Source organism: Drosophila yakuba, chromosome X (genome assembly GCF_016746365.2).
Source record: "Drosophila yakuba strain Tai18E2 chromosome X, Prin_Dyak_Tai18E2_2.1, whole genome shotgun sequence".
NCBI lineage: Eukaryota > Metazoa > Arthropoda > Insecta > Diptera > Drosophilidae > Drosophila > Drosophila yakuba.
Genome location: NC_052526.2, coordinates 10114902 through 10134464, shown reverse-complemented (window position 1 = coordinate 10134464; position 19563 = coordinate 10114902). Strand labels below are relative to the sequence as shown.

The 19563-nt window shown below is 52.1% G+C and overlaps 1 protein-coding gene across 6 annotated transcripts; it reads right to left on the bottom strand.

The window, feature by feature from the left end:
• Positions 1–52: 52 nt before the first annotated feature.
• Positions 53–19288, bottom strand: LOC6524864 (E3 ubiquitin-protein ligase HUWE1). Of its 6 annotated transcripts, none has more exons than XM_039377774.2 (19): positions 19167–19288; positions 17483–17993; positions 16952–17191; positions 16665–16886; positions 16335–16606; positions 15760–16256; positions 10491–15574; positions 7551–10392; positions 7013–7486; positions 6614–6954; positions 5469–6551; positions 5262–5397; positions 2603–5194; positions 2137–2538; positions 1885–2073; positions 1490–1811; positions 1261–1426; positions 1002–1192; positions 53–929 (listed from the first exon to the last, which is right to left on the bottom strand). In XM_039377774.2, the coding sequence occupies exons 2-19, from the start codon at positions 17759–17761 to the stop codon at positions 827–829; spliced, it is 15435 nt and encodes a 5144-aa protein (XP_039233708.1). In that variant the 5' UTR covers positions 17762–17993; positions 19167–19288; the 3' UTR covers positions 53–826. The 6 variants fall into 6 exon arrangements, with proteins under 6 accessions (XP_039233708.1, XP_039233707.1, XP_039233711.1 ...); XM_039377773.1 differs by having other exon boundaries at positions 19129–19285; XM_039377777.1 differs by having other exon boundaries at positions 7551–10374; positions 19129–19285.
• Positions 19289–19563: the final 275 nt, after the last annotated feature.

Here is a 19563-nt window from a genome sequence, read left to right as displayed (position 1 = left end):
TACCCATCCTTTCCAGCCACTTTCTTTTATCAATGATGATGATTTCTGAAAATTTATTATGATAAATGAGCTTACTCTTACTTTATTCCACATTCTTTAAGTTACATCTGCGGCTCATTATTCCAAAGGTAAACATAAAATGCATAACATAAGGACTTATCTCTTACATCAAAATACTTTAATCCATTTAATTATTTTTTGTTGCTTCCCTTTATCTTCGGTACATTCACTTAAGTAAACAAGAAACCAAAGTGTGTAATCTGTTTATGTGCATTTGCGATCTATATACTACGATTAATCCTTTGCTATTCGGTTTCGCGTTTGGGTAAATAAAAATATGCCAAATTGTGTGTACTCTTTAATATAAATCATTTTCTTTTTTTAAAAATGTGCAAAACGACAGAGATAGATTTCAAAACAATATCTATAAAATGAGTTACGCAGAGAATTTTCGAATATGCTGTTTCGCGTGTGTATCAGTTTTCTCCTTTTTTTTGTGTGTTTTCGTTAGGTTTCCTTAGATTTTTCCGTTTTCTTTTGAAAATTTAAGAAAATATATATTGTATATATATAGGCGCGAAAATTAATAATTAATTCAACATTTTTATATATACTATATAACTATATGTACTGTGTATGTATGCAGTTTCTGTTGCCGCTATCGCAAATTTGCTGTGGCTGTTCTGTTCTATTCAAATCAATTATGCATTTCTCGTCGTTGCGCCCGTGCATTTGAGGGCGTTGTAGGAATAGTGTTGCGTCCATGGTTGGTTGGATCCTGGTTGCTTTGCTGGCTGGTTGGCCCCGCCGACACAGTTGTCCCATCTTAGGCGAAGCCAAAGCCCTCAGAGCACTCGTGTATAGCCTTCAGCAGGCAGTTCCGCAGTTTGTCGTATGACTTGTACATGGGCAGATCCAGTTGGTTGAAGCTGCAATCGAGCAAGGATTAAGTTAATACGGATTGTATCAAAGTTTCCTTTAACTTGAGAATTCCTACTTACCAGGTATGTGCACAGGGCAACCGATCAGTGGATCGATCGTCCCGATGGATTTGGAACTTTTGAATCCCGTTCATGCCCTCCAGTGAGCCGAAGCCCTGCAGCGGCACCTTCGATGTGCCAGTGACGAATTGCAGGAACTTGGCACGGTCCGCTTGGTCAAAGCTGCGCAGTGCACGCCAGAACCATTGAATCTAATGCATGTGGAAAGACATGGTTTAGAGCGGGATAGAAGAAGGAAAATTTACAATCAAGGTCTCACCTGGGCCGATTTAGAGGTGTACTTGTGGTACTCGGTGTTCGCTTTTAGATCTTCAATGTCAATATCCGGCAGGCCGGATATGAGAAGTTCCAGTTCTTGTTCGTTGAATATCGAAATTAAATGCTTTGGAATAATGTCGTAGAAGCCTTCAAGGAATGCGTCCAGTCTGTTGTGGAGGGGAGCACGATTTAGAACCCATAGTATGGATAATATTTATATATATACTTACTGCTGTCTGATGGAGCCGCTCATCTTAAGCTGGCACACTAGCTGCACATACTCAAACTTGTTTTCTTCGGTCACGGCGGTGTCGCGTCCGTTTGGCTTGAGATCCCGGATCTGGGTGACGCCGAACTCCTGCACCTCGGTGGAGAAGGTCAGCTCGTAGCCCAGAGTGGAGATGTCGTTCTTCATGAGATAATCGAGGCCCTTGTAGAACTCGTAGTCCTGCGACTCCATGTCCGTGTGCTTCACCTGTTTGCCCAGGATGTGCTTGTAAAACGATCTAGTGAAGTAGCACTCCAGCAATTTGTTGTCGTGCACAGCCTTGGCTATTGAAGTACATCAAAAGGGTTAGAGAACGGTTCATATAGGGCGAGTATTCGAAAATAACATCCGACTTACCGATTACGCGGCCGACAAACTTGAAGTAGCTTAAGTGATTGGGGTTTGCATGGCTGGATGGATTTATCATGTAGGTGACGCGATCGCCCGGCGATACGCAGAACAAGGCATACATCGGATTAAAGATCTCGCGGGATATGATCACATACCACTCGCGCAACAGGCCGCCAGCGTCCTGGCCTTCCTCATCTGTAAGGAAGTTTAACAATATGAAAATCACTAGTAATTCGTTTTTATTGGTCCAAAACATACCCTCAAATACGATGTAGAAGCGGTTCTTCCACTCCTCCGGCCCCAGGCGGTACAGGACACGGAACGAGTCCTCAAAAACGGTTACGCGACGAACACTAACCGTGTGCTCCTCACGCCGGATGCCCTCGTCCAGTCGCTCCAGCTCCGTCTGGAAGTACTTGCGCTTGACGTCAAAGTCCAGGATGCGCGTGTGGTCGACAAGTACGGCAAACGGCCCGTCGGAGAGATGAGTTGGTGATTGGCGTAGTATCTGATTAAGAACGGTGCGGTGCTTCTCTGCGAATTGCAGGAATTTTTGACGGTCCTGCCTCAGCTGCGCCTCGTGCGCGCTCAGCGCTGTGTTGCCGGAGGCGTTCGCCGAAAGCGGCGTGTTTGTGGATGCATCCTGCATTCGCGGCTCATCTGGTTTTATATAAATGTAGCGGAATGATTATATGAATAATGGTTTGCATATTCCTAAACTCACCATCGAAACTAGCCGAACTGAGGGTGTTGGCGCTGCTGGCATCATCCATCGAGGGACTGTACTCCTGGGCAGACGCTGCGGCTGCTCCCAGTCCTCCGATTCCACCGCCAGCAGCTGCTCGCAGTCCAGAGCCCACAGCTCCAGGTAGGGAGCCGCGACCCGACTTCTTGGTCACACCGCGATGCGAGGCGTGGATGAGGAAGAAGGCCTCCACGGTCGGCTGCAACACCAGGACGGCGAACTCGTCCTTGGACTCCTCCAACGCCACCAGGCACTCGCTGAGCGTGTGCCACAGCACGTCCAGGCAGAGGATCTGACTCAGAGTAGGCTTGGTCGACTTGCTAGCACTTGCCGCTGCATGATTGCCAACTCCCGGGGAAGCTCTTACCTCATCGTCTTCCTCCTCGTCATCATCAACATCTTGTGCGGTCTGATTGGTTTCCATGGGTGGCGGAGGAGATATTGTGCTGGCAGATCCGGGAGCCATGTCCGAACTGCTACCGCCGGACGCACCTCCATCACCCTCAATATCGATGATATCGTCGTCGTTGTCGCCGGCAGCACCAGCGACTCCACCGCCAGTGGACAAACTATTCTGCGCCTCATACATGTCGCGTACCTGCATGAAGATCTTCAAGGTTCGCAGGAAGTACGGCTGGGCGGACGAGTTCGACATAAGTTTCTTCATCGACGGCAGTTGCAACTCGCAGGTGGGCTTGGCATTCTTTGGTGCCGAGATGATCACGTGCTCGGCGGTGAAGCGATCTTGCATTATGCCCTCGTGCACGGCCAAGTTTGGCAAGAGACTGGCTCCGGACACTGTGGGTTGGTATCCAGCTGTTGCTGCAGCTGCCCCAGAAGTGGACGCAGCTTGTGAGGTGGTGCCGGCCACGCCGTGGTGAATGTTGTACATGCGAATCTCGTTGAGCAGCATCTGTATCGCTTGACGCACCTCCTCGGCCAATCCCAATATCGCAGCGGTCAAGTACTGAATGAAAATGGCATTAGATGCCTGCGAGCACTGCGTCAAATTCACAATCAGCTTAGCTACGTTGTCCAGACCCTCGGTGGTGCCGCACTGGTGGGTCAGCACCTCAATGACCAGCTGTAGCTGCGAAAAGTTCTTAGAGTAGATCTTGCGACGCGGTTTCGATGGCGTCACCGGCAGGGCCACACTTAAAGTTGGCAGCTGGGTTCGCTTCGCTCCCGCATTGCTATCACCGGAGGCAGGATTACCGCTGGCCGGAGCAGCCTGCTCCTCAATGTTGGCGGCCACACCGTCACCAATTTCCGTTGCTATGGGCTGGGTATTCTCGGCTGGTGCCGCCGCCGCCGCTCCCGCCACCTGGCCAATGGGTATCAGTGTGGGCATTTGATCGCTGAGTGGCAACTGCTCCTCCTCCTTGGGCAACTCTGTACTGAGCGAGGCGAGCAGCTTGACCAGCATATCGGTAAGATGGGGCGATCGGCATATAACCTTATAGGGAAGCATTTCCAGCAACTGGCCGAAGGGTGAGTCGCTGAACGAGAGGAAGTCCGCGGTATTCGCCTGCCATTCCCACGCCGGCTGCGAGGTTAGCGGAAACTGGGCCACATTGGCTAATCGCACTTGTGTCTGTCGATCGATGTTCAGCACAACATCCCAGAAGTTCTTGGCGTTGGTTTGGTACGGTACCGAGTGCTGATTCTGGCTAGCAGTGGACACTTTGGCCGTGGCAGCTGCCTTTGCCGCCGCCGCCTTCGATGTGGAGGGTGCCTCATCCAAGGGCGCTGAGGGTTTCGGGGCAGGATGATCGTCGAGTATGCCACGTAGCCGATTGGCCACCTGATAGCGACAGAATCTTGAACGGAAGTCCAAAGTTCCACCAGGTGGTACTTCATCGTAAGCGGTCAAACCGCCAGTCGCTGCAGATCCAGATCCTGTGGCTCCTCCTGATCCGGCCGTGGGCGATGGCATGCCGAATACCGCACTCAATATTCGCCTGGCCTTCACCTCACGATTATAGGGCACAAAGCTGGACGGATAGTGCTTGGCTAGCACGAACAGCAGGTCGAGACAGTTGCGCACTATCATCTGTGCCGCCTGTGGATTGATGCTGATGCTCCGGGCACTGCCCTCATACAATCGGTTAATGAGGAATATGTTGCTCTTATAGCCAAAGGCAGCGTCCACACGCAGCTTCAGCCACTCCGGCTTGCCACCCGCTTGACCCGCACCGAAGTTCGCGTTGTCCTCGTTGGTCTTCTGGATTATGCTGATCAGGGCGCTAATGATCCAGTCCCGGGTGGGTTCGTGGTGGCAAAGGTTGCGGATGACGCGATGCAGTCGCATGCTGTTTACCTTCTGGTCCTCGACGAACAGGAAGAGCAAAAGTGTGGCCAACGAATCCGGATCGAGCAGAATGTTCTCGTCCTCCATCATCAGCAATGCCAGTGGTTTGCCCATGGTTGGGGCATGATGTGCGTGGGCATGGTGATGCACAATCGTAGTATGCTGATGGTGTTGCGGCTGTGCATTGCCACTAGCATCATACCAAATGGAGCTGTGCCAGCGTGCCTCGTCCAGGCTCTGGAGCGTTGTCTGGAACCGGGCTGTAAAAATGTGAATATGTCATTAGGATTCATAAGCCAACCAACTATAGAAAGTATGATTACATACATAAGGCATTGCTGGGCGGATGAGCATCCATGCGGGCACCGTTGCGAGATTCCCAGTCGCGACGCAGGAACTGCGCCTCGGCAGCCAACTCCGGCGGCAAACTGGCTATCTGCGACTCCTCCATGTCGGTAAGAATCTAAAATTATAACCAATATAAAGCATTAGTTTGCTCAAAAGCCAAATTCATAAATAGATAACTAAACTCACCGCTTGGCGCAGATTCTCTGGCAGGTTTTGGAAGAAAGCAGCTGTGTCAACGGGATCCTCCGGATTGGCAGTCTGAGCGGCCTGTCGCTGCTGTTCGATGCGCTGCTGCATCAGCACCTCCGACTGTATGTTTAGTGGCAGGGCGGCGAGGAATTCAGGGTTGACCTCGACCAGCGAGTCATGGGCAATTTGGATGGCATTCTGCTGCGCTCGCTGACGGATGCGCTGCATGCGCAGGTGCTCTTGGATAACCTCCTCGCGCATCTCGCTAGGCAGAGCGGCCAGGAAGGAGGGATCCACGCCCTCGGGCACCTCTAGATCCCCTAGAGCAGCCCGCACCTCGGGACTCATGTCCGTTATGGTGGCTGTTGTTCCGCTCGCTCCACCAGACGCTGCCCCAGTAGAGGCGGACTCTTCTGTTGATGCTGGCGGTTGTGTACTTGCTGAGGTATCTTCTGCAGCGCCTGATTCCAATAGCGTTGGTTCTGCTGAAGGTGCCGGCGGATTTGGAGAAGTAGATTCACTGCTTTCTGGCGTCGCTTCCTGTTGGTTTGACTCGTTGGCAGACTCTGTGCTGTCTGTGGCTACCGCTGAAACGGACGACTCTTCTCTATTGCCAGCATTAACCACCGTTCCAGGCCACAGGTCGTCTTCTGTTAAGACCAATGGCGTCGTATCACTGGGCGGTGGCGGCGGAGGTGGTGGCAGCAACAACTGATCGTCTTCTGGTTGTGCTTCCTGCTGCGGCATGTCGAGAATGCCAGGCAGCACATCAACATCAACTTCAAGGGAAGGTGGCAAGGCAAAGTTTCTGTCTGTTCCCACAACATCCGGAGCGGTGACATTTAGCTGCTCCAGAGCCGCACTAGACATTGGCGTCGGCATGGACACAAGCGTCGGAGCTGGCGTTCTGTTCGCACTGGGTCGGTGGAAAATGGAGCCGGGCGGATGCTCAAGACGCTGCAGACAGGCGGGTAGGTCGCGATTGGGCCGAGCGTTAATTAGCGCCGAGCCTGAAGTCCGCGAGGAATTTGTGTGTCCACTGGATCCTTGCAAGCGATTGCGTATCTGGCGATCGGCCAACTGAAATGGCGACAGAATGTGCGTTAGAATGTGTATCCAAATTTAAACCACACAAATGTTACCTGCAACAGGAGCAGCTCTGCCTCATCGAGACGCGAGTGAGGTCGCGATGGTCTTCCGCTGGACGGCAGGAGTGGCACCGGTGGATGGCGCTGATGCTGTAGCACCGGCACCTGTGCCGCCGAAGAGGAGGTGTTCTGCTGTGGCTGTGATTCAGCTCCATCAGCTGATGTCCCTGTTGTCGTGCTGGTGGACGTTGCGCTTTCGCTATCCTGTTCGTTGGTTAGGTCAATCTCAGCGTAAATGTTAAAAGGCAGCTGACTATGCTGGCGCAATCCACCGCGTTGGCGAGGCGATCGCGTTGTCGATTGCGTCTCCAAGGAGCCACTGTTGTCAATGGACGCTGCAAGCAGATAATTACTTGAGTACACTTTTGCCTTAATATTTATATATGTACTCACAGAAAAGCCTCGCTGGTCCGCCCGTTGTGGCCGTGGCATCGCTACTGGCACTATTTGCCGTTGCACTTGTCGCGTTAGGACCAAACATTGACGGAATCAGCACAGGAATCGAACTGCGGCGGGTGCCGCCCGTGGCAGAGGCTGCCACTGGTGGCACTACCATGCTGCTGCTTCCTGAGCCAGCAGTACCGGCGTTCGCCAGTATACTGGACGCAATCGATGCTGTCGCTGTGGGGTTTGCCGTGCCCGCAGCTGACGTTGTGTTAGAGGATGTTGTAGTTCCACTGGAGACGGACGCCGGTGTTGTGGCATTGGTGGCCAATTGGCGGGCGGCCTCCTCCTGCTTGCGTTGCTGATGCGCTGTTTTCAGCTCCTTGATGAGATGCGGCAGCAGAAAATGAGCGGCATATAGACAGGCGTCCGTCTGGCTTTCCATGTCCAGGAGCGTGGCCTCTTCTAGCCACCAGTGGAGAGCTGTAATGGATGCATAAGAATATTAAGATGTTTATTTGATAGGGTGAGGAACCCAAATACTCACCATCCTGAGTGAAAGTCTCCATCTGGGTCTCTTCAGTGGGGTTCTGATGCGTGGGCATGCACACACAGTACTGCTGGTCCAGATATAGCAATCGACGCCGCACTCCGTTCGTGCAGAGCGTTGCATTCGGATGCTGTCCTGTGGTGCCACCGTTTGCACCGACCCCGCTGACGCCACCTCCGCCGGAGTTTGATCCTCCGCCACCACCTCCGCCAGCCACCGATGGTTGTTCGTTTAGCAGCTCACTCATGGTCTGGCCGCTGCCAGATGCACCACCAGTGCGCTCTAGTGACATGGAGGGTGTCAGGAAGACGTTCACCTCATTTCCGTTGGCGTTCCCAGCAACAGATGCTCCGCTGCCCATGGAACTATCCATGCCCGAAATTCTAATAAAGTTAAAGTCCGGTGCCATCCACGAACCAGATGATGGACGCAATGCGGCTGAGGCAATTGCTCCAATACTAGCTGTTGTTCCGCCCGTAGAAGATCCTCGGCCAGAGCCACCGGCTGATCCTGTCACTCCTGCATTGCTTCCACTACCAGCATTTCCGCCATTCACATCAATGTCAAGAGGTTGGGCAATGGAGCTGTTCATTCGTACACGGAAACCAACCGGTGGTGTTGGCATTAAACCGCTGCCCAATCGCTCGTACAGATAGGCCTCCGCCTGGGCGGCCGATGGTCCGCCAATTGGATCCACGTCAGGATCTCCATCGGGATCAGCATCCACATCGTCATCCTCATCATCCACCTCGTCGTCGGGATTGGGTCGACTGGCGGAACCATCGCCAGAAGCATTAACCGCTGCACTGCGTCTGGGACGATTGTTTGAGGACACCATGGCGAGGGCGATGTCGATTTGGTTCTCCAGCTCCGCATCCATGACACTCTGACCCTCCTCCCGATCCTCATCGTCGTTGTCTTCGTCATCATCATCGTCGTCGTCCACATCGTCCTCATCCTCGTCATCATCATCATCGTTATCCACATCTGCATCGTTGGACGCGGTTTCAGAGGATTCCGGCTCATAGATGTGATCAAAGACCTCGATGAACTGGCGCGGTCGCTCTTCGTCCACATCTGTCTCGCTGTGCTCATCCACATCCTCATCGGGAGCGTCATCATCCTCATCTTCGTCCTCCTCATTTCGCTCGTCGTTCTCTGTGGAAGCATCCGAGTCCGAATCGGAGGTACTGACATCACCCAGCAGTGAGGCATTCAAATCGCGAGCACCACCTGGAGCTCCCGTGTCTGATGAGGTGGACGCACCATCACTTCCGCCACCGCCGCTGATTCCATTATCATTCACGACACCTGCGTTGGACCCGCTGCCGCTACCATTGCCACTGCCTACATCAACATCGGGATTGGTGCGCAAGCGAGGATCTCCGCTGCCGGAATTGTTTCCTGAGTTGGTGGAACTGGCTGTGGTGTTGCTTCCGTTTTGCTGCCCGGTTGAGCTTGCTCCAACGGATCCACTGCCCGATCCGGCGCCACCGCCGCTTCGTGAAGCCAGACGCAGTCCCTCGCTCTGCAAGAAATCGTCCCACAATTGATCAAAGTTGACCACTGGACGCACTGGACCTCCACTGGCCGATGATTGTCCTGCAGCAGAGGATGCAGAGCTCACGTTTGCCGGAGGATCATTGGTATCTCCGCCATTGCTACGCTCCTCGACTACGTCGATAACGGCTGCGGTACTGCCACCTGATCCTGATCCCGACACGCCTCCTCCGACACTACCCGTTCCAGAGCCACCACTTCCACCCACTCCAGATCCTGGAGCAGCTGAGTCCTCAGAGTCCACAGCCATATCGTCCGAGTTAAAGATGAACTCGAAGGCATGTCGCCGATCCGACAGTACATTTCGTATGATATCTCGCAGAACATGCTCTCCACCCATAGCGTTGGAACGCTCCACAGCAGAACTGACACCAGTGCGTGCCGCCAGACGAGGGTATAGTCGCCGGTTAATAATGGTGCCGTAGGTGTTGCCAGATCCTGGTCCGTTGCCATTGCTGCCGCCGGCAGTGTTGTTGCCATTGCCAGATGCATTCGCTCCGCCAGGGCCGCCACCGCCAAAGAGAATCCTCTTCGAGCCCAGCGTTGTGGTGGACACACTGAATCTCAGAAGGATCTCCATGGGGCGCAGAATGGCCGCAAGGGTGCTCAGCGTATTGTGGTTGGACAGATCCTTGTACTGGGCGACTTTCGTCAGATAGGTCATCACGCCCTGGCGTAGGAGCACCCGGTACATATTGTTGCGGTGCATGTGCACCTTGTCGTACAGCATTGGTGACTCGATGAGATTGGGAAAGAGGCTCATCAAGACCTGCAGTCTCGTGTGCTTCTCGGCCGAATCCGGCTGGGCCAGGGCTCTGGCGACCGCGGCGTGCAGCTCCTCAGCTACATGCACCTGGACTCCGGGCTGCTGGTAGCAATCCGATAGGGAGCATATCAGTACGCGGGTCATTGTGCTGACCTCGGGCACATGATGCCGTTGGGTTATGGGCAGGAAGCGATCAAGGAGAACGCCCAGGAACGTCTGTTGCGGTGCGGAGATCAAGGGACTGTCCGCCGGTGTGTAAACATGGGACAAGAGGACACGCGGCACCAGCGACTGGTAGGCCCGGGTTGAATCCGCCAGCAGTTTCAGCAAAGTTGCCCTCGAGATGGTCGGCTTGGCATGGGTGTGTCCGCTGGTCGGTATGTGCCAGGTGCAACAGCATGGCTCGAACTTTTCTGTCGCCTGAGCTTGGCCAGCAGCTGTAGCACCTCCGCCGCTGGAGGATTGCTTCTTGCTGGACACGGGTGCGGGGGTTTCCTGGAATCGGAAATATAACTAATAAAATAACATTTAGTGTATGAAAATTTTAAAACCAAAAGTAGTCAAATATTGTATATACATATGCAGCTAGTAAAGTAAAGCTGGTAACTCACCTCATCATCATGGCATCCCTGCGCCGTCCCTGGTGGCTGATCCGGCTGCAGTAGCTCCGCAGCGCCCTGACCGCGATCCAATGATCCAGTGCCGCCGTAGTGCCAACACGGCTGCACCAGTCCATGCAACAGATCCTTGAGCACGGCCACCGATGACTGCACCTGAGGATCGTCTTTCAGCTCATCCTTGGCCACTGGTGGTGGTGTGGGCGTGGCACCGCCAGCTGCCGCCGTCGGTTGCTGGCCAAACTTGGACTTGACCATGACACGGGCATCGTCTGCCAGCGTTGTGCTGTTCGTGTTCAGCAGATACTCTCCCTTTAGCATTTCCTTGGCGGCAGCCACGAAAATCTGCGGATTACGCGACACCGCCGATGACACCTGGGTGAGCACGTAGATAAGGTCGCGATGACCCACAGGCACTATCCCGGCTGCTCGCATGCCCAGCACGCGTTCCATGGCCTCCTGGAGCACGGGCGGAGCCTCTAGAACGTGACGCAGAATGATGTTCGCATAGGTAGGGAAACCCATGAAACTGCATGCCTGCTGGAGGTGCAGCAGCATTCGCACTCCGCCACGCCGAATGAACACCTGAGCATTATCGTAGTTCCGCGTCAGTCTCGCACAGAGACGGAGCAGCGAAAGCTTCGTCTCGTTAAGCATCTGATGCGATGGCTGCAGTAGGTCTACAATGCTGCCAATGATGCGGCCGCAGTCGAACTTGCTCAGGCCCACCTGCTCCTCGTTAAGTATGATTTTCTGGGTGCGCTTGGGTATGGGTGGCGAACCACCCGACTGAGACTTGTTCTTGGCAGCTGCAGCAGCCGCCGCGCTCTTCTGCCGCGACTTACTGCGCGTCGTCATTGTGGCAGGCGGTGATCCGCTACTGGCTGCTGTTGGGCCGTCTTCATTTGTCGCCTCCTCGTTGGGATTTCCTGAATTCTCCGACTGTTGTTGCTGGCCATCGGTAATGTTAATAAGCTGGCGCAGTGAAATCAGCTCATCGTTATGCACAGTTCCTGATCCGTCGGGTGCAGTGCGCACAACGCGATTAAGCAGATGCTCTACCTTGTGAGGCGCCATCGGATTGTGCAGAGAGGTAATGGCCTCGCTAAGTTTCAGGGCCGGGCAGACAGGTCGATGTGTTCCGGATGCTTCGCTCACCTGCGTCATGCAGTTCAGGCTCACGGTGCACCGCTGGCGTCCAATGTTGATGTGCAGCCAGCGTTCACCGGCCGCATAGGCATTCCGGATGAGTTCGTTGTTGGCCTCCGAGTAGGCATTCCACTTGCCTGTGGAGGCATCGTACCAGCGCCACACATCGCTGCTTACTGCTCGCATGTTGGCCTTGCGCTGCAGGATGTGACTGATGCTATCAATGGCATCGATTAGATCCACCAGATTTTGCACCCAACGCGGCACCGTCGCACGCTGCTGGCCGGTATTCGCTTCGGTCGATTGTTCCAACATCCACTGGCTCATGCAGTCCAGCAGCTTGACCAGTGACACCATGGCGTCCTGGGCGGTTATTGCCTCCACCAGCGGCCGATGTAGATCACTGTAGTTCTCCTCAAGCAGCAGCGTCGACGTCTTGAGCCGTACAAACAGCCTGGTGGCTGTCATTCCAGTTAGGCATTCCTCTAGGCGTGAGGCCTTCGATCCGGTTGTCTTGGCTGGTTCGAACAGTTGCAATGTGAAGTCCACCCACTGTATGATGTTGCGCACAAAGTTGGTGACGAATACCTGCTTGTTGAGGTGATTGTGGCGTCTGTACAGCACGGCAATCAAATCCGCAGCACTGTTGACCGTATCCGGTATTGCCTCCATGAACTCAAAGGCCCTCGAGATGGCTTCGTCGCAAAAGCGATCAAAGATGAGCGACGGCATCAATTTAAGGTGCTTGTAGTCATAGCTAGAGTTGGGCGAAGTGGAGGATTTGCTTTGCGTCGACTCCCCATCCGCGGGCAGATCAATGTCAATGTCCATTGTCGAAGTCGATGGCGGTGGCGGCGGCGGTGGAGCGGAGCTGCCCGACTGACCACCAGTCGTCGATAGAGGACTTGCCTCTGGGTTGTTCAGCAGGTAATCGGTGGCCTCCTCCAAAGACGCATTTGTCCTCAACGCTTCGATGACATGATAGTGCATGAAGCCCATGTCCGTCAGCGTCTTGATGTGATCCGCATTCAATCCATCATCTGTGCTCCGGATGTACAGGTTCTCGAATTTGATCTCCTTCATTCGAGTGTGATAGCGATCAAGCAACGTCTGGTGTGACTTAATCAAATGCTTTAGGATGAGAATCATGGTCTCAAACATGCTCGGTCCATAGTTGGGAATCGGGCGTCGTGCCCAGATTCTGCGCAGTGCTTGCATAGCTAGCTGGTGGATGTGTATTAGGTAGAAGACCGGCTCAAATGGAACCGAGTCGGGCAGGTAATTCAGACGGGGACTCATCGTGTACGGCGAGTCCAACATGGCTCGAGGATTCACCATCTTCTCGAGCAGCTGCAGCCAAGCATCGAGAAACTCACCTGTGCCCTCCGGGCAATCACGTTTGTCATCCTCATGGGATTGCATTAAGTCCTCCATGGAAGCCCACTGATCGAACTCGAATTTCTGGGATACATTATCCAGCGACAGGGCCCAATAGAACATCTCAAAGAAAGCCTTTAGTCCGTTCTCAGCGCAGAATTGCGATATCATTAAATGGAAGGCGCTACGCTTGTCGTCGAACAGCATTGGACCCGTGAATCCCACCGAGCAAATGAGGAAGGTAAGCTTTAGTTTCGGCACAGGCTTGGGCAGAATGCTCTCGTGACTAAATCCGTTCACCAGGATCGAGCTGAGGATGCGGGCTATTTCGCGCGCTTCTGGTGTAGGAACTTTGTTGATATTACTGATCAGATCGTTGATGCGACGCTGCCGTGTTTGTGGTGATCCCACCGACAGTTTCACCAATGTGCCCAGTAGCTCAGCAAGAGCTCTTCCCAATCGGGAGCTCGCTGCCAGCAGGGATTTGATGTATCGGAACTGCTCCTCTGGTGTATACTTTGTACGGAATTCCGCAGCGCGTTCCAGTTTCCTCGAGAGCTCTGCCTCGGTTAGGGGATCCGCAGTACCAGCTGCCGCTGACATTTGCGCTGCGATCTCATCCCAGATAAGATCCGGATGCTGGGTGGGTTCATCGGAACAAAGATTCAGCAGGATTGTGCTCTCCCACACCAGTGAGATATACAGCTGGACGAGCTGCTGCAGCAATTGGACTCCGGTCTCCCGATTGACACCCCACCGCTTCAGAAGAATGGCTCGCATGTCGTTGGAGGCGTTTCGGCAAAGATGCACAAGCATCACTACGTAGCCGTGCACAAAACTCATGTTGTGCAGAATTGGGGTATATTCGGCGTTGGCAAAGCCATCCTCCAGACGCTGGCAGCAGACTAGTTCCGCCAGCAGGACACTGCCGCCGGGAAAAGTGAAGTGCTTGATCAGTGGCTTCAGCTGGGCCACAATGTCCGCCAGCTGCTTGAGTGCTACATCCAGCACTTTGGTTTCTTGTGCCTGGCTGAGTATGGCCTTGCACACATTGGCCACCGCTTGGGAGGTGGTGGACACCGGCGAATCCACTGGAAGATTGGGCAGCGACAGCAGCTGCAGGATGGGCTTCAATCCCCCATGGAGAACAAACTCGCGACAGTGATCGCCGTTAGGACTGTTGCTGAATATCGCCTCAATAAACTTCATCACATTGAGGATGTAGTCAATGAGAGGGATGGCCTCTCGCTCTGGTGGGGTCACCACTTTAACGGCTTGCGATGCTGCTGCCGGCGCACCTGTAGCTCCAGCTCCAACAACCCCTCCCGCCTGTTGTGTTCTGGGTGTGGTTGCTCCTCCACTTTGACCCGGTGTCGTGGGCTGCTGCTGTTGCTGTGATGCGGAGCTCATTTCGTCATCATCATCGTCGTCATCTCCGCTGCTATCGTTTGTATCCGCTGCACCCTGCAGGACCGATGAAGATCCTCCCGTGCCAGCTACCATGACCATGGGCGATGGTGTTGAGGCCACGTGATGGCCACTGCCATGGCTCCCGGAACCGGAGCCAGAGCCGCTGCTTTCCTTGTTCGCCCGCCAGCAAATGAAGCTGGGATCAGAGCCAAGGCGAACTAGCTCGTTTAACAGCCTGACAATCGCCTCTGTGGCATCAGCCCGCAAGTAGGGATGGTGTTTGATCAGATCATCCATGGCATTGCCCAAGTTGGTTGCTGTATCGCCCAGCGGATCAGAGGAGCGGCGCCGTCGCATGGCCACCAAGTAGTCCGGCGAAAGCAGCACCTTCAGCACCTTATCAAACGGATCGTAGGAAAGGAACTCGAACAATCCGCGCTCATTTAGGCACAAGGCGGAAAATACGTTGGGGAGGGATCCCAACACCTCCCGAGTTGCTGGCACATCCTTCTGGAGCAGCGCCTTTAGCATGACACTGGTGATGCCCAGATCCTGCAGCGAAGATAGCAGCGATGGTTCGTTAAACACGTACACAGTAACCACATCGGTGGCCAGGAGAAACAGCGAGGGTCCGTAGTATTCTGCATTGGCGATGATGTGGCGCAGCGATTGGGTCAGACTAGTCTCCATGATGTTTCGCATGTTGCTAAAGTGGGCATGGTCCTGGATGCTCTTCTTCAGGAAGTTCAGCATTGACTTAAGAAGCGCGGCTCGCTGGGTGACGCAGGACGGCTTCTTCGGCGCTAGGCTGCTCGGCAGCTGCGAAGAGAGCTCCGCCTTGCGTTCGGCCAGTGGACGGGCGTAGTAGCTATTTGTTGGATACATAATAGCCGGCGGGCGAGCAGCACTCCCATCTCTGTTGATTAATCCCGCAGCCGTTCCGGATGTACCTGATGCTCCCCCGCCTGCCGAGCTGCGTGCTCCGCCAATGTCCAGGAGTCCCGCTCCTGAGCCAGCTCCACCACTATGCTCATGGTAAGCTCTGTATGCGCTGTTGCCGGCACCACTGACGCCGTCACTGGAGTTCTCGCGACGCGGCGATCCACTTCCACTGGCCACGGATGCGTTCTCACCAGCACCATCTAAAATGGAGAGTTGGGTAACCAACGAAGAAAACAATAAAGTTACTCAGAATCGTCTATTACTAAGAAATTCAATTTGAGAGATCTGTAAACTTAGATATATAATAATGTTGATGTTTGTTTCTTGAATGTCAGATTACAGAAATTGAAATCAAAGCAATGGAACCGCTTTTATTACTACGCACCTTCCACATCCTCGTCAACGTGGTCCAGCGAGGTGTCCAACTTGTGATCGTCGCGTAGTGTCGACTCCTTCAGCGTGATGCCGATGTCAGCCAATGCCTTGCAGCAGCTCTTTATCTCCTTCTCCAGGCGGTCAATGAACACGTTAAGTCCGTTGTTCTGGTGAAAGCGGGCGATATCGATGTTGGTGATCAGATCGATCACACGCACTGCCCGCGTCACGAACGTGATGTGCTCAAGATCGACTCCTGGCCAGCTGATAACGCACAGCAGGGATTGCATCATGCCGCTTTTAACAAGAGCAGTGCCGCCCATTTCATAGCTCGCCAGGTGATACAGCAAAGAGAATAGTGAGGTGGCCAAGATGAGCGGGTAACGCTCGGTTAGTCCGTGGGTGGTTAGATTATCGATGCAGTCACGAACCAGCAGCGGCAGCGTCCCGCCCTGCCGCTCTGCTCCTGTGTAGTGAACGATCTTCATCAGGCGCGACCCGGCCCTGCTGCACAGAAAACAAAAAAGAAAAGCAATTATCGGGGAATATAAAACACAGACAACTTAGCCGCAGTCAATCGCTTACCTTGGCACATTCGGATTGCGGTCGAAGTGTAGCATCGATGTGAGTGTACGGAGCACAGCCGCCCTTATCTCTACGAGATGCACGTCCTCTTTGTCAATCAGCTCGCACAGCTCTTCGCCAAAGCCGGCATATAACACCTTGTCCGTGTTGTCCTGCAGGGCATTTGAGTAGATCAGAATAGAGACAGCCTGTAGCCGCGCCTGGACAAACTGAAGTCGCAGTTTGTAGTTGTTGAAGCCTGAGATCAAGCGCACCCGATGGGCAATGCGCATCTATTGAGGATATTGGTTAGTTTAATATCTTTAAAATGTTGAATTTCAGGCAACACACCTTGATTGCCTCACTGGGCTTTGAGATCTGTCCGGCAATCGTTTTGATCACCTCGGGAGCTGATGCCGTGTGGCAGAGGTCCATCATGTCAGGGATTTCTAGCTGGGCGGCGTGACCGTGCTCGTCCACATAGTCGATGCACAGCTGGTAGAGGAATTCCAGCTTTGGCTCGCCAATGCAGCAGTCCTTGAGCGACAGGCCGTAATTAGGATCGCCCCAGCGCTAAAAAGTATATTATTTATTATAAAAAACACCGTAAGGCCACCACAACCAATAACATGACCAACCTCGGCTATGTTGAAGAGTTTGACGATCAGTAGCTCCTTCTTCTCGAACGGCAGGCGGGGTATAAAATTGCTGCGCTTGGAAAACATGTAGAGCAGGTTGAGGACGGCCAGGACAATGTCCATGTTCTGAGAGGAGAGCAGCACCGTCAGATGTTCGATGGAGTTGTACAGGTGACGTGAAAACGAGTGCTCGATCAGCAGTGTGGTAAAGTTGAGTACGTGCAGTAGCAGTGTGACATCCTGAGAATGATAAATGGCATTATATATGTGTATTTGTATTTATCATAAGAGCTTGAAGGTCTTTTGGGTTTCACATTTTCGGAATAAGAGCATTAAATTTATTAACAACGTTTTGAAGAACATACACTTTATTAATAGGTTTTAAAGGAACTGCATTAGGTCAAATTTAGTAAATAGTTCTGCTATTCATTTCATCAAGGACAACTTTTCATAGATTCAATACAGATATCTAAGCTGAATGAATCCGTGGAAACCTGAAGAATTGTTCAAGGATACATCATGAGAACTAACCGTTGTCCTTACCGTTTCCTGGAAGTTGGTGTCACACTGCAGCACAAACTCGTTGCCGTTGACATGGCGCGATGCCTCCTCGAGGATCTTGTCGAACCTATCGAGAATCTCGATCCAGTGATACAGCTCGCACTTCCCATAGATCCAGACGTGGACGGTGTCGAGGAACTCAAGGAGCTCGGCCCGCGTTCGTCGCTTAGTCAGCTCATCTATGAGCTCGCGGCACTCGGCCGTTAGCTCTGAGGAGCCCTTCTTCAGCTTCACCGTATCCACCTTCATTTCGGCAATTGTTTGTGGAGCTTCTGGAGCAGCAGGTGGCCACCACTATGGGTGGTGCTCCTCCTCCTCCGCCTCCTGCTTCTCCCTTTTGCTCCTCTTTCGTTGGCCGGGCGTTGAGTTAGTGATTCGTATAAAATGTTTGTTTTCTAGCTTAAAAGGCGTCGGTCGTCGATCGCTTACAGATTGGGCATCGAATTGTGGTTTAAACGTGTACGTCAGCGTGTTCAATAAACTGCAATGAAATTGAGAAGAGTGACATTTATGGTTGATTACTACAAAATAGAACAAGAATTCCGGAACACACAAAATGAAAGTAGAAAACACACATGCGTTTGCTACGCTTCTATTGAGAATTTCAATTCTGATTTTTGAGTTCCCCATCGCGCTCGTTCTCTTGAACATTTTCGGTCTCTTTTTGCGTATTTTCGCAATGTAACTGCACTTGTCAGCTGAGCCAAGCCAATTGGACAGAAACTTCCAACTGGCAACAGTGCAAAGAACGGGAAAAACAAAAGGAAACCCAAACAGAGCGCGCGCGCATTAACAGACTTTTGTTGTTGTGTTTTGGATTATAAAGAAATGAGGTGTACGACTTGGATTTCCGATTCATTTGTTGTTTTGCACTATTTTCTTTCACAAACACGAGCGCACACACACACACACACACACACACACATGTCAAACGCAACATGTTTGAGCAAAATGTCAAATGAGCGCCAAGCGCAGGAAGGTGCAAGGCGAAAAGAGAGAGAAAGGAGCGGAGGAATAGAGCGAAAAAGAAGAGAAGTGGAGGGGAGATGCGTAAGTCAAGGTTGACACAACAACAAAACAGAAGACTGCAGCAAACTCCTTTTCCCCACATACACACAAACAGACACACACGCACTTTATTTCAGGGAAAACACACACTCTTTTTACGCCAATTTCCGCTTAATTCACAGTAAACAAGTGAAAATGAGAAATGTACGTATGTATGCCCGTGTCTGGTTCACCGAATTTTCATTATTGCAGCACTGGCAGCCACAGCAACAACAACAACACTTAAAACTCTCTCCACTCTCTCTACTGCATTTCTCCTTGGTTTCGGGGCTGTTTCAAGCAAACATACTCTCTTCTTTTTCACACACGAATGTATAGCGTATTTAAAAGTTGAAGAAAATTGCCGTGACTGTAATACAACTCAACAACAAAAAAATATAGACGAAAAGAGAGCAGCGAAAAGAAATTGCCACAGTCAGAACAGAAACAATGCAGTGGGTGAGTGTGTGGCTGTGTGCGTGCGTGTGACTGTTTGTGCGAGTGTGTGCTCGCACTAATGTCTGTGCGTGTGTTTATGCGTTCTCGGAAATTCGGCTAGCGATACTCACAATTATATTAAACTGCAGCATATTGCTGCTTTTCTTACTTCGATCTTAAACGTTCTTATTTGCTTAATTTAACAATCTCGGGTTTTGTGAAATGAAATTTCCACAGACGAAATGCAAGCATAGATAGTGTGACCAGGCACCGCAAACGCTGCAATCCTCGACAACTATCAATTCCAATCGGCCTTGCCTATCGGTGGCTATCGATATGGTTAGGTTTTAATATATATTTTAGCAAAATAATGGAAAAACTTTTATATTTTGATGTCAGAGCCCAACATTAAATCAAACTTTAATCGAATCTAAGTTGAAAGTCGCAGCCTGGTGACTTTTGAATAAATGTACATTAAAATGTATCGATAGTTAAAATACTTAATCGCTATAATAAATATTTTTTTAATTTTCCTTCCTTTTGATTTGAAAATCGAACAGGTTTGA

What these genes read in the sequence shown, in the direction of transcription:
- LOC6524864 (XM_039377774.2), bottom strand. Translation starts at nt 17,761, where the DNA reads ATGAAGGTGGATACGGTGAAGCTGAAGAAGGGCTCCTCAGAGCTAACG. An exon ending in CGGACCAGCGAGGCTTTTCT is followed by an intron (nt 6,955 to 7,012) that starts GTGAGTACATAT and finishes ATCTGCTTGCAG; the next exon opens with CGTCCATTGACAACAGTGGC. An exon ending in CAGAGCTGCTCCTGTTGCAG is followed by an intron (nt 6,552 to 6,613) that starts GTAACATTTGTG and finishes TCGCCATTTCAG; the next exon opens with TTGGCCGATCGCCAGATACG.